Here is a 14,068-nt window from a genome sequence, read left to right as displayed (position 1 = left end):
GTGAGAGCCCAAACATGCTTACTCAGTTATTGTCTCCACCAGCCGAAGGCTGAGGGAGAGTATGTTTTCCCCTCCGTCCGTCCGTCCGTCCGTCCGTCCGTCCGTGCGTGCGTCCGTCCGTCCGTCCGTGCGTGCGTGCGTCCGTGCGTCCTCGCAGTTTGTGAGCAGCTAATCTCAGTCACCGTTGGCCCGATCGCTGCCAAACTGAGCACACACACTCCCTGGATGCCAATCTAGAACCTCTGCCCCACATTTTTCAAATCATGGTGGTTATAGCGCCACCATGAGTCATGGTGGCGCTATAACAGGCCGATTTGTGTGGCCTGGTTGTTACCAGCTAATCTCCGGCGCCGTTGGCCCGATCGCTGCCAAACTGAGCACACACACTCCCTGGATGCTAATTCAGAACCTCTGCCCCACATTTTTTAAATCAGCCTCATGGTGGCGCTATAACAGGCCGATTTGTGTGGCCTGGTGGAGACCTGTGCTCGGAAGAGCACTGCTTCTAGTTCTTTTTGTGAAAGTCCTTTGATTTTGATGTCTATGACATCTGACATCATACCATGTTATACCAATGCATGGAGATCCCTGTCTGTAGAACCAGCCACACAGATAAGGGCTGTCTTGGCCATATATGGATTCTGTTAGTGTGGTATTTAGCCGATGTGGCCTCCATATATGGGCATTCGCATATGAAGTTCTGTTAGATATGGACTTGATATTGATGACATCAGGGAACTCCTATGGGCATAAAAGGGATTCTGTTAGTGTGACATCATAGTGAAGCCAGATCGTGATGTCAGAGCGGCAACCGTGATGTCAGGTTCCCCTGACATCACAGTGACATCAGAGCATGATGACAGAGCGACACCTTACACGGACACGGACAAGCTGTGCCATTTCTCATAGTAAACTGCGACCTTCGGTAATGTGAAAGAAAAATGTACTTTTTATGAAATGTTGTGCTTATTGGTCGGACACTTTATTCGATTAGTCCCAGACAAACGCACAAACAGTCCTCCCAGAGCCACACTCATTTCATTCATCCCATGGTCACTGACCATTTTTTCTCACGGCAGCCATTTTGCGCTTACGTCACCACAGGACCATAGAAGCATGATGTAAGAGCAGACTGACTGTGTGTATGTGTATGTGTGTGTATGTTTCATCTACAGACTGCACACATCATGCCTTCTGCATCGCAAACCCAAAAATAGCGCAGTCACACAGGATGCCTTGGTGCAGAGGTCACGTTTCTGTGCGAGTGATGTCATACGTGTGTGTGTGTGTGTGTGTGTGTGTGTGTATTTGTACACAGACACGCACACACATGTAGCCCCAGGCTCCATCAGCATATTGCATCTAGGGAGGTGAGCGATGGACTGGTGGGATACCAGCTGCAATCACGTGATCACGGTGGAGGAGGAGAGGACAGCGTGAGGCTGGGACAGCGTGAGGTTGCATAACGCAGGCAGAGCAGAGCGCTGTGTGTGTGTGTGTGTGTGTGTGTGTGTGTGTGTGTGTGTGTGTGTGTGTGTGTGTGTGTGTGTGTGTGTGTGTGTGTGTGTGTGTGTGTGTGTGTGTGTGTGTGTGTGTGTGTGTGTGTGTGTGTGTGTGTGTGTGTGTGTGTGTGTGTGTGTGTGTGTGTGTGTGTGTGTGCGTGCGTGCGTGCGTGCGTGCGTGCGTGCGTGCGTGCGTGCGTGCGTGCGTGCGTGCGTGCGTGCGTGCGTGCGTGCGTGCGTGCGTGCGTGCGTGCGTGCGTGCGTGCGTGCGTGCGTGCGTGCGTGCGTGCGTGCGTGCGTGCGTGCGTGCGTGCGTGCGTGCGTGCGTGCGTGCGTGCGTGCGTGCGTGCGTGCGTGCGTGCGTGCGTGCGTGCGTGCGTGCGTGCGTGCGTGCGTGCGTGCGTGCGTGCGTGCGTGCGTGCGTGCGTGTGTGGGATCGCATTGCCATGCAAGCAGCAGGGGGGAGGGGCAGATGAAAACCTCATTAGTACATGAATGTACTGTCACTGTGGGTGTATCTCTCTCTCTCTCTCTCTCTCTCTCTCTCTCTCTCTCTCACCTCACACACTCTGCTACTTACTGTACATCCAGACTAGGGTTGGGACGATAAGCGAAGCGATATTATCGTTTATCGTGATAAAAAACACTCACGATAATCGTATAGAGATTTAATTTATTGTGATATCGACGTCCTCCGTCATGCACTGGGACCAATTCACCTTTTATTTGCCGAGCTGCATATCCCGTACCACTTAAACCCTCTATAATTGGTAAAAGGTACTTATAATATACATACTTGATACAGTCTTTTTTTCACTCTAGCAAATGTCTTTGCCAAAAAATAGCCTTTCTACAAGCTCACAACACGTCGCAATGAACTTGCGACACGTTGTGAGCTTGTAGATCTGCTATTTTTTGGCAAATGTTCTGCCCCAGGATAATGGATTTTGGTTATCGTGATAATATCGTAAATCGTGATTTGTTTTGTCACAATAATCGTGATATGAAATGTTCATATCGTCCCATCCCTATTCTCCACTTCTCTCTCCGCTCCCCCCCCCCATCTCTCCCTCTCTTGTCTTTCACTCTCTTTCTCTCGCTCGTGGCCATCTCTCTTTCTCCTCCCTCTCTCCATTTTTGTTTCTCCCCCACACTCTCCCCCCTCTCTCTCTCCCTCCCTCAGCTGTGACATCTGTCCTGTTTTCCCACTGATACGCATCGCTGTGATTTGGCTGTGCTGTTCGTGTTGTTGAGAGCAATGCAAAGAGAACACACACACGCACGCACACGCACGCACACACACACAATCTGGCTGCTCTTTCTAGAGATGAACTGCAGACCTGTGCACACCGATATACTGTACATAGACACACAAACAACACACTGCTCTTTTAATAGATGTTCTGCAGGCTCGTGCACACCCATACACACACACAAGAACACGCTAATCTTTCTATAGCTGATCTGCTGGCTACATGCACGACCCCTACACATTCACACAAACCCGGCTGCTCTTTCTATAGATGTCCTGCTGGCTTGTGCACACCCATACACACACAGGAACACGCTAATCATCATATTGATGTCCTGCTGGCTCGTGCACACCCATACACACACGGGAACGCACCAATCTTTCTATAGATGTTTTGCTGGCTCGCGCACGGCCGTGCACATACACGCAAGCCGGCTGCTCTGTCTGTAGATGCTCTGCAGACACACGTATGTGCTCGTCTGTGTCGGTGAGCGTGCGCTAGGGATGGGACAACATGAAAATGTCATATCACGATTATTGTGACAAAATAAATCATGATTTACACATCGGCACCCCGAAGGCATGTATGTTGTCCGCTTTAATTTGTGTGTGTGTGTGTGTGTGTTGTCTGGTTCATGTTGCTGCTCCATCTGCTGACAACCACTTGTGTGCATGTTTGTATGTACACATTTGTGTTTGGGATTAAGTGTGTGTGTTTGTGTGTGTGTGTGTGCTTAGTCCATCTATGTGTGTGTGCTGGTGTGCACGCCTCATTTCTATAGAGAGATAACTACCGGTCACTCCTTTCCTGCCTCCTTACACAGTCAAATTCTCTGCGTTCATTTTAGTCTGAGTGTAAGAAGAATGGGCCCAAATTAGGGCATTCACGAATAGTGATTTTTAGTATTAAAAGTATTCGACCTCAAAGTATTCTAATACTCAAATATTAGACAGGACTGGCCAAACTGTCAAATATTAAGTAAGCAAGAGGTGAATATTGTGAAAATAGCCGATCTACATCGAGGTGCTGTGAGCATGTAGATCTGCTATTTTCACGATATTTATCTGTGGAACCGAGTCACATTACAATTCCAAGTGCTTGCTTGTCAGGGTGGGGGTCCCCAGTTCAAATATGTTTATTTTGGGGGTCACAGGCTAAAAAGGTTTGAGAACCCCTGTTATAGAGCATTAACAAATTCATTCACCAGGGGCATTGACAACTCATTCTTATGACTTCCTATCTAGCCAATCTTTATAAACTATATATTTTTTAAAGAGAAACTAAAAATAAAAAAATAAGCGAATATTCCACCGCGGTGAACAAATTTGAATATTTGGTGAATGCAATACTCCTTAAACAGACAAATTCTCTGCGTTCATTTAAGTCTGAGTGTAAGAAGAATGTGCCCGAATAGACCTGTGAGGGTCTCTCAGAGTTAAATCAACACTTCACTCTGTACTTAGTCTGCTCTTTTCCCCCTCTATGCCAAACCTCTTCGCCAAAAACAGCCGATCTACAAGCTCACAACGCCTCGCAGCGCGAGGCGTTGTGAGCTTGTAGATCTGCTATTTTTGGCTAAAGTTCTCAGAATATGGATGGTAGGGTTCAAGTGGTTAATATAAAAAAGGAGACTTTTTTTCCCATCACACAAAGATTTGGAGGACCCCCTGTAGTAACTCTGAGGACCCCCTAGGGGTCACGGACCCCCTGTTGAAGCCCCATGCAGTACACAATATAACCACCTTCATTGTGAGCTTGTAGATCTGCTGTTTCCACTATTTTCGAAAATGTTTGAAAATATGAACATTTTTCAAACGATTATGACGATTATGTCATAATCAACCCCTGGGTCCTACCAAGGATTTGAACTCGGGACTCTCATGGGACGGTCAACATTTCTACTGTGGGCTAAGGTGGAAAAGCTGTTTGAGCAGAAGAAGCAACACAGGGATGCTGACAGAACCCTCGCTAAAAACCCCAGGGCAAAAATCCACTTGTCCGAGACAGTTTGCCCTCCTGGCCCCCAAGCTGTGGAATAAACTCCCTGTCGCACTTAGAACAACGGACTCACTCGCTAGCTTTCGCCGTGGACTGAAGACTCACCTTTTCAGACTCCACCTAAACCCTTAGCACTACTGGAAAAATCAATGTCCATACACGAAGCTAGTTAGCATTTGTTTTTAGGTGTTTTAGAAACCTTTTTTTCCCCTTTACGGATTATATTGTTTTTCTAGATAGATATTCATTTGCATTTGTTATATTGCTGTTACTGACATTTAACCTTGTTTATTATTGTGATGTTTTATCTACTGTAAATCGCTTTGGATTAAAAGCGTCTGCTAAATGCCTAAACTGTAAACTGTAAACTGTAAGCAATATTACGGTTTGAGCTTCATGCAATGCCTCTTGTAAAGCTGCAGTGGTTCAACCTGAACACAGGATTGAAATGTGTCGATAGAAGAGGGCGACCAACTACAAGCAACACAGTTGTGTTACTTATTGTATTGTCCCATTAACCCATTCAGAACAGGTACACATCATTGTGTATTATTATTTTATGCTTTAACTATTGAAGAATAGCAGATATACAATCTCACAGCGTGGCACCGAGTGCCGCGCTGCGAGCTTGTAGATCTGCTATTTTTGAAAAACCGTGAAAATTTGACCTGATTCTATAAGCGTCTTTTGAATCCTTCTAAGATTTTTTGAAACACCTATGTTTCTATGTCAGCAATCTGGCTCGCCATCGTCAAAGAAAAGGTCCTTTTCACTTAACTGGAGCTCAGTTAGTCTGTTCTTGAGAGACTACTATGTCAGTGGTTCTCAAACCTTTTCATGTGAAGGACCCCCAAAATTATATTTATTTGGCCACGGACCCCCATTCAACATATTTAGTTCCAGGGACCCCCCAGAAGCAAAATTTTAGTTACAAACGTTCGCTTTGAAAATGCATATTTTGAAAGATTTGCACACATTTTCACGACTTTTTCAAAAATAGCAGATCTACAAGCTTGCAGCGCGGCACTCGGTGCCGCGCTGTGTTTGGCGCTGTGTTTGGCCGTTTGGCCTAGCTCAGACCTACTCTCGATTGGATACTTTTTAGTACCACATTTAGTACCACTTTCACACCACTCTACCCAAGTCCTTGTAGTGGAAAACCTGGCACAAGTGGGCGGTGTGGTTTGGAGTGGTGTTGTGTTATGCCAATGGAAAAGGGGCTTTAGTTCAGTGTGCTATCATATACCGAAAATAGCCGACCTCCAAGCTCACAACGCGTCGCGCTGCAACACGTTGTGAGCTTGGAGGTCTTCTATTTTCGGTATTTTCACACCCTGCCTCTCTAACATTCTCTGCACATCCCTGGTCCCCTTTGTGCGTGTCCCCAGGCTGGAGGAGGTCCCCCCGGTCCTGACGCTGCTGCCAGACCAGATCCTGCAGGTGCTCAGACACCAGCTGCTGCAGTGTGTCCAGAAGGCCTCGGATGGCCTGGAGCCCGAACAGCAGAACCTGTCCCTGCTACTGCTCAAGTTCCTCATGGTCATCTGCAGGTCAGGAGGAGACCGCACACACATACGCGCGCACACGCACGCACGCACGCACGCACGCACGCACGCACGCACGCACGCACGCACGCACGCACGCACGCACGCACGCACGCACGCACACACACACACACACACACACACACCCCGATGTCAGACTGAAATACACTTTACAGTACACATTTAGAAACTTTTTTTTTTACAGATTTTTACTGACATTGTTTTTTTGTCTAGATTGATATTCCTATGCATTGTTATATTGTTGTTGATGTACTGACATATTATCTTGAACCGTCAATACTTATAAAACTTGACTTTTCTCTCTGTACTTAGTCTGCTCTTTTTCCCCCTCTACGCCAAAAGCTCTTTGCTGAAAATAGCCGATCTACAAGCTCACAACGCCTCACAGTTGTGAGCTTGTAGATCTGCTATTTTTGGCAAAAGTTTTCAGAATATGGACACTAGGGTGGTTAATATATAAAAGGAGAAAAACAGTTTCTATCACACAAAGATTTGGAGTACCCCCTGTAGTAACCTTGAGGACCCCCTAGGGCACCCAGACCCCCTGTTGAAGACCTCTGCTTTACACTCTTCTGTCTGCATATGCACAAATATCCACATACTCATGTTTATGCGCAGAAGTAACGGACTCTCTCACAAACACACACAGAATTACATTTTTCATAATAATTTCACAATGCTAATGATGCATTAACTCATTCTCTGCCAAGTTCAACTTGCCTTGCACAGGCACTGCCGAGGATTTCTGACGATTTCACTCATCTTGAAGGGACAATTGCGCATTGATGTTGAGGCATAAAATAACAAAACAAAGGCTTATTGGAAAGGCCTATTCGTGCGCTTTCCATATATGTGTTGTTGTTTGTTTCAAACATGTTTGCTTATCTCAGAAAGTGGAAAAAGATAGGGCATGTTATGGGCAAAACACAGGCTGCTGAGAAGACATTTTGAGTAAAAGCATGTTTTAGTTTTGAAAATGGAATAACTTATGAATAAAATATGATTGCTATTATAAACTATACCTTGCTGGAAAGGCAAATTCGTGCTCTTTCCAACGCTCCAAACTATAAGTTTCAAAGATGTTCGCTGATCTCGTAAAGTGGAAAAGTATAGGGTATGGTATGGCTTCTGAGAAGAGGTTTTCCTTTTTGGAAAATTTAATAAATCATGAATGAGCAATGAATACTATATAAACTATACCTTGCTGGAAAGATAAATGTGCCCTCTTTCCAGTGCTCCAAACCAGATATTCTGTTGTTTAGAAAATTGGCCATGTATGACCATTTTTTTACAGACTTTTACATTGAAGTTCATTCACATAGTAGATATTGTGCTATTCAATAAGTGAATGAAGGCCTCTGTCACTTGGGGGCGCTCTCGCTCTCCTTCTCTCTGTCCTACTGCCAAAAATACACTCTCTAGTCTCTACAGGTGCACACATATAGACATCAAAGGGGGCTTGAGTCTCTCGAATAACCCTCTGTCTAGAATAGGCTGCTGGCTGCACCTAAAATAGCTGATCTACAAGCTCTCAATGTGTTGCAACGCAACACATTGAGAGCTTTTAGAGCTAGTAGATTTGCTATTTTCTCATTCTAGGACATTTTAGGACATGTCAGCCCTGCCCTCAAAAATCCTCTTCCCTGCACTTCCCTGCTCTACAAAGCTAAACTTCTCTGCACTCAAAAATAATTTACCTAAGCTTTGATTCCTTTTAGTTGACCTTACATCAGTCAACTGTAGGCCTACTGTCATGAAACTGTACCGTTTGATTGATTGATTTAAATAATTGTCATCACAAAAAAAAGGCCCCTATAGCCCAACTAGATGTGAGCAGCCCGAAGGGCCGCGACCCTCTAGTAGCCCCTCCACTTAGGTTTCTCTTTAGTCAGAAATCACATGGCCTCTTGGTTAGGTTGCCGTTTCCTCAGAAGTGTGTGTGTGTGTGTGTGTGTGTGTGTGTGTGTGTGTGTGTGTGTGTGTGTGTGTGTGTGTGTGTGTGTGTGTGTGTGTGTGTGTGTGTGTGTGTGTGTGTGTGTGTGGGGGTGGGGACATCACGAAAGTTTTTCACTTCGACGTGCTGTGTTGTGTGAACATGCACCCGACATGTGCATTGAAGATTGAAGGATTAGGAGGATTGTTATGGATCGTTATGGACGTTTCATTGTGAAGGACCCCCACAAGTTTTGTTCGAGAGACTTGTTAGAGAGAATTCTAGTGAGCTGAATCAAACTCGCGCCATGCAGCCATGCCTGCCTGCAGGCTTGAAGGGAGGAGAAAAAAAAGAGAAACCGATCACTTGTGTAACCATCTGTTTGAGCTGTGGACCCCCGGGGATTACCGATTCCGTGTAGGCAGGCATCCAGGGAGGGACCGGGGACCACCAGTACAGATCGCACTGCCAGACTGTCATGCAGGGACCCCCAGTCACCCCCTGCAGCTGGGTGGCTAGGACTAAATAAACCGTTTCTACTAACTGCCAATAAAATACATTTTAGAGCTACTAAAGCCATATGGATTCAGCGACCGTCATGTTTCAGGGCTTATGGATTACCGGTATAAACATGAGGTGGATTATAAGATATCAGGTAAGGCTATGTTTTACAAGCATTTATACAGCAATCTGTCTGTGTGTTGTTGTTGTTGTTGTTGTTTTAGTCTGAGAGGCTAGAGAGAGGCAGTTTTTGAAGGGACTGAATTGAAATGATGTGCTTATTATGTGGTGGTCCAGGGACCACTGAAACAGACAGCGGACCACACACACACACACACACACACACACACACACACACACACACACACACACACACACACACACACAAACGCTAGCACGCCCACACACAAGCTGCGGCTTTCTGGTTACCCGTCTTGCTCTCATTGTATAATTGGTTTCAGGTTTCTGAGAGGAGGTCTTTCTTTTTGGACAATTTAATGATGTTTAATTTCATGTGAGGCTGTGCACTTTTGTTTAATGTTGTAAAAAACACTGTCAGACTTTGAGGAAGTGTATCATATGTTGTGAGAGGCTGGATAAGGCTTAGATCTTTTGTGTACAGTGTGTACAGTAAAAGACGTCCAGAAAGACGTCTGGCACCGAGATCCCCAGGGGAAAAGACGTTCTGAGGACGTTTAGCAGGGAGTGAGTTAAAGGACAACTTTGTTTTTTTTTACAACAAGGGTTCATATTTTAGATTGTAATTAGAGAAAAGAAAAAGTGAGTGTTAAAATGTTTTCATTTGCTTTGTTCTATTGTTTTATCGCGTTTACCGTGCTAAAATGTGGGGCATGCGTACGCATGGGGGCATGCGTACAAGTGGCTAAATATGTCTTTTTAGACACAATAAGCCAGCAGTTTCTTTATTGTTATCTACAGTAACACTTCTAGCCCCAATAAGTCACATCCAACCATGAAAGGTTGTGTTGTATCTTGGGAATGGGCTTATTCTGCGTAAAATGACATATTTAGCCACTTGTACGCTTGCCCCCAACCACTGAAATAAGAATCTCTAAAACAATAGAAAGAAGTAAATGAAATAACTGTAACACTAATCTTATATTCTTTAATGACAATCTAAAATATGAACCCTTGTCCTTAAATCCTTTCCGCTAACATCCAGTCCATCTGGTGCGTGTGTTTCAACAGGAACCTGTCCAACGTGGAGGAGATTGGGACCTGCTCCTACATCAACCACATCATCACCATGACAACCCTCTACATCCAGCAGGTCTGCACGTCGCTGAATCACCCTTCCTTCAAACGGCTGCACAGCCAGGAAGTGCACTGTCACTATTATCACATACTGTAATCGCCTGATCGCAATTAGCCAGGAAGGACACTGTCACAATTATTACATAACCGCCCGATCAGTCTTGATTTCGTCAACTAAAACTATGACGAAAAATGTTTGTCGACTGCGTTTTTTTCACTGAGGAAAACAAAATAAAAACAAAATAAAAACTAAGCTGTGATGACCAAAACTAAGACTAAATATATTGACAATTTCGTCTACAACATTAAAACTAGACTAAACGTTAGGGATGGACTAGTGGAGAAGAAAGTAATTTGGTTGCTCTCAGGTGTTTTGTGCTGAAAATAGCCATCTACAAGCTCACAACGCGTCGCAGCGTGACACGTTGTGAGCTTGTAGATTGAGTTGACTAAATTAACTGTATATTTAGTCGACTAAAATTTTACAAAAAATTAAACTTCCCAGGTGACTAAAATATGACTAAAACTAACATAAAAGACATTTTATTCAAAAGACTATGACAAACTAAATCAAAATTTGCTGTCAAAAACAACACTGCGCTCGATCGCAATTATTTATATATTATTATTATTTTGCATTATATGTTCATACGTTTTTCAAAATAGTTTTTGTTGTGAGTGTGACTGCCCTGCACACAACACGGGCCATGTCACAACTAAAGCCTTGCAACCTGTGAACACGCACACATGCATTGCATTTTACACACACAATTCACCACCACTACATTTATGTTTTCTGGAAAATATGAGTGTGAGTAGTTGGCACGTACTCCGTGGCTAAAGATAGATAGATACCTTTATTATCCCGCGGGGGGAAATCCGTAAAGGCTAAAGAACGGCTGAACGGAAAATAAATGTAGTTCGTCCTGGGTTTAAATGTGGCGATTGACCTGCATTTCATCCTGTCTCGTCCTAACTCTTGTTTGTATGTGTGTGTTTTGCGCTGCAGTTGAAGAGCAAAACAAAGGAAAAGGAGATGGTGGACCAGACCCAGGCTGAAGAGTTTGTGCGTCATGCGCTGGCTTTCTGCGAGAGCCTCTACGATCCGTACCGCAACTGGAGGCATCACACCTGCGGGTAAAAAATGACAGCTTAGCACGATTTTCATGATCTACCATGTGCAACTTCAAACTCTAAAAGCCAAACAGAAATGTAATTGTCAACGACAAAAACACAATTAAATTGTTAATCGCTATTATTTGAGTGACAATTAATCGCCTTGTGAAATGTCATAATCGTGACAGCCCTAGACATGATTAACAGCCAAAACAGACGGTTAAAAAGTTTGTTTCGGTCAGTCACAGTTCGACAGCAGGCAAACTGCCCAAATCTTTAGTGAGTCCATAAATTGGCTCCTCGAAAGTTTCTAATACAAATGTGTGTGTGTGTGTGTGTGTGTGTGTGTGTGTGTGTGTGTGTGTGTGTGTGTGTGTGTGTGTGTGTGTGTGTGTGTGTGTGTGTGTGCGTGTGTGCGTGCGCGTGCGTGTGTGTGTGTGTGCGTGCAGGGAGCAGCTGGGGGCCGTGGAGCGGAGCAGACAGAAGTACAAGGCGGCTCCACTCACCGTGGAGTTTGTCCCCTTCTTCTACCGTGAGTTCCTCCTCTCTCTATCTATGCCTAGCCTCGCGTAGCCAGGCTTTACTCATCTGCGAAGAGAAAAGCCTGGTGACAATATAAGGCAGAAAGCGTTCAACTTCCGCCGTGTGAGCTTCCCTGGAATTGAGTTTCCCCGGTTTTCCCCTAACCTAACTTCGTTAAACGCAGCACTTCCGCTAGAAATCTTGGAACCAACCGGAAGGCATATTGTCTACAGGGTGATCTATGCCAGGGGTGGGCAACACTATATTTCCACCTTCACTCGAGAGGGCCACAATGCATATTGCTATGTCCTACTTTGTCATTCTAGTATCTCTTACAAAAGAAGCACAAATAGAAGATCTACAAGCTCAAAACACGTCGCAGTATAGATTTGCTATTTTTGCTTCTTTTGAATTGGAATCCTGAATATTTTTTTGTTATTTTTTAATTGGAATCCTGAAATCTACAAATTGTATTTAATTTCAAATGCATTTAGTTATACTCATGTTGATAGACTAATAGACTAATATTTTAGTACTACTATACTAGTCATTAAGCTACTTAGATAGACTGAAGGAATTAAAGGGGATCATGTTTGCGTGTTTGGAATTGGAACAGCTGAAATAATATATCAGTATTCAGATATTAACCTGCGGACCGCATTAAGTGAAGGTTGGGGTACAGTATGATCTATGCCAGGGGTTTTCAAACTTTTTTGACTCGGAGCACCCATGTAAATAACTTTTTCATCCACGGCACCCCTGAATTACACTGTTAATTTTCAGAATATTACATCATATTGGAGAAATTTCCGTTTCCATCCGAACTGACTGAAAATAACTTTACACTTGATGTTTAACCACTTGAACCCCAGCATGTCTATTCTGGGGGGAAGGTTCACCAAAAATAGCCAATCAAGAAGCTCACAATGTGCGTTGTGAGCTTGTAGATCTCCTAATTTTGGTGAAGAGAGGTGTCGTAGATGGAAAAATACCAGTGTACAAGTACAGTGCAAATCAGGTCTGTTTTACTAAGCATAGTGAAGTGATATTGATGTAGTGATATTGATGAATTCCAAATCGGCACCCAGGGTGCCCCGTCACCCACTTTGAAAACCCCTGCTCTATGCTGTGGCCTCGTCCACTCACTTCTTCTTATCCCCATTTCCTGTCCCTGCCAATCTTCTTTCCTACCCTGTGGCCATACCACACTCGCTCTCTCACTCTCTCTCTCACTCTCTCTCTCACTCTCTCTCTCTCACTCTCTCTCACTCGTACACGCTGCACAATCACAATCAAGTCACGATACAGTTGACGGTCGTTTTCCAAATTTCCCAGAGGCTGCGGTTGTTGGGTTTTAAGCAGAGTGAAATGACAGCTTCCTAAATATGAGATTTTGCTGCTTTGTTTAAAACGTTTTCATTGCCAATAAAGAAGCCCATTGCAGAAATTCTTCCATCGTATTGTTATTAGATCTTGATGGGTCCTAAATATTAACGTCCCTCATGGGAGGAACAAATCTGTGAAAGAATTTGTGTCAAAAAAACAAAACAGCAACATGGCCAGAAGCTAAGGTACACCCGTCATGTTGCCATACCTTAGCAACAGGCATGATACATTTATTTTAAGAAGTAAATTTTTTTCCCCTGTTTCTACGGTTTCTTGGCTGGATATGGCAGCCTGGAACGGTTGTTCAAGTGCAGCTAATCTTGGAATGTTAGTAAACGTGCCACAATTAACAATAATGAATTGCACCTGTGCCATTTTGTCAAGATGGGGAGAATACAAAGTGTGGAGAATACAATTATAATACCTTGTTAAAGTGACCATTTTGTAACATTTTGCATTTTTTTTTATTTTACTGTAATTTAACAACATAATATCCAGCACAGATAGACAAATAAACATTCATGGATTTATATTTAAAAGTAACTTTTATTTTTCCCCCTGGATAGCCGCTACATGCTCACAACGCCTCACAATTTTCACAATTTGGACAATGTTTAATTTGCCATTTTAGTGGTATTAAAAAGTCCTTAAATTGTCACTTTAGAAGATACCCTCTATACACTTTATGTTGGTTTGTTTACAGTTGAGTGAGGAAACAATGTTTCACATTAAGTTAATCATCTGGGGACCCCCCAAAATAATTGGGGGGTCGTGTGTGATGTGATGACATCATCAAACGATAAAGTCGACTTCAACTCAACTTTTTACTGAGTCGAGTCGACTCGCAAGTCGTTAATGCCCTAACACACACACACACACACACACACACACACACACACACACACACACACACACACACACACACACACACACACACACACACACTAGGGCATTAACGAAACACACACACACACACACACACACACACACACACACACACAGTCCCTCCCTGTGTGT

General features: G+C 44.1%; 1 protein-coding gene across 2 annotated transcripts in view; it reads left to right on the top strand.

Annotated features, from left to right (window-relative positions):
• Positions 1-14,068, top strand: part of nbeal1 (neurobeachin-like 1) — a 160,590-nt gene that overhangs the window by 18,595 nt on the left and 127,927 nt on the right. For both annotated transcript variants that reach the window (XM_080720925.1, XM_080720924.1), the window contains exons 4-7: positions 6,142-6,303; positions 9,962-10,043; positions 11,037-11,164; positions 11,593-11,675. In XM_080720925.1, the coding sequence (XP_080577051.1) occupies positions 6,142-6,303; positions 9,962-10,043; positions 11,037-11,164; positions 11,593-11,675 (455 nt within the window). The remainder of the gene's footprint in view (positions 1-6,141; positions 6,304-9,961; positions 10,044-11,036; positions 11,165-11,592; positions 11,676-14,068) is intronic.

The sequence above is a fragment of the Nannobrachium achirus genome (assembly GCF_963921795.1).
Source record: "Nannobrachium achirus genome assembly, chromosome: 24".
Lineage (NCBI taxonomy): Eukaryota > Metazoa > Chordata > Actinopteri > Myctophiformes > Myctophidae > Nannobrachium > Nannobrachium achirus.
This window is presented reverse-complemented; position numbering and strand designations above follow the sequence as displayed.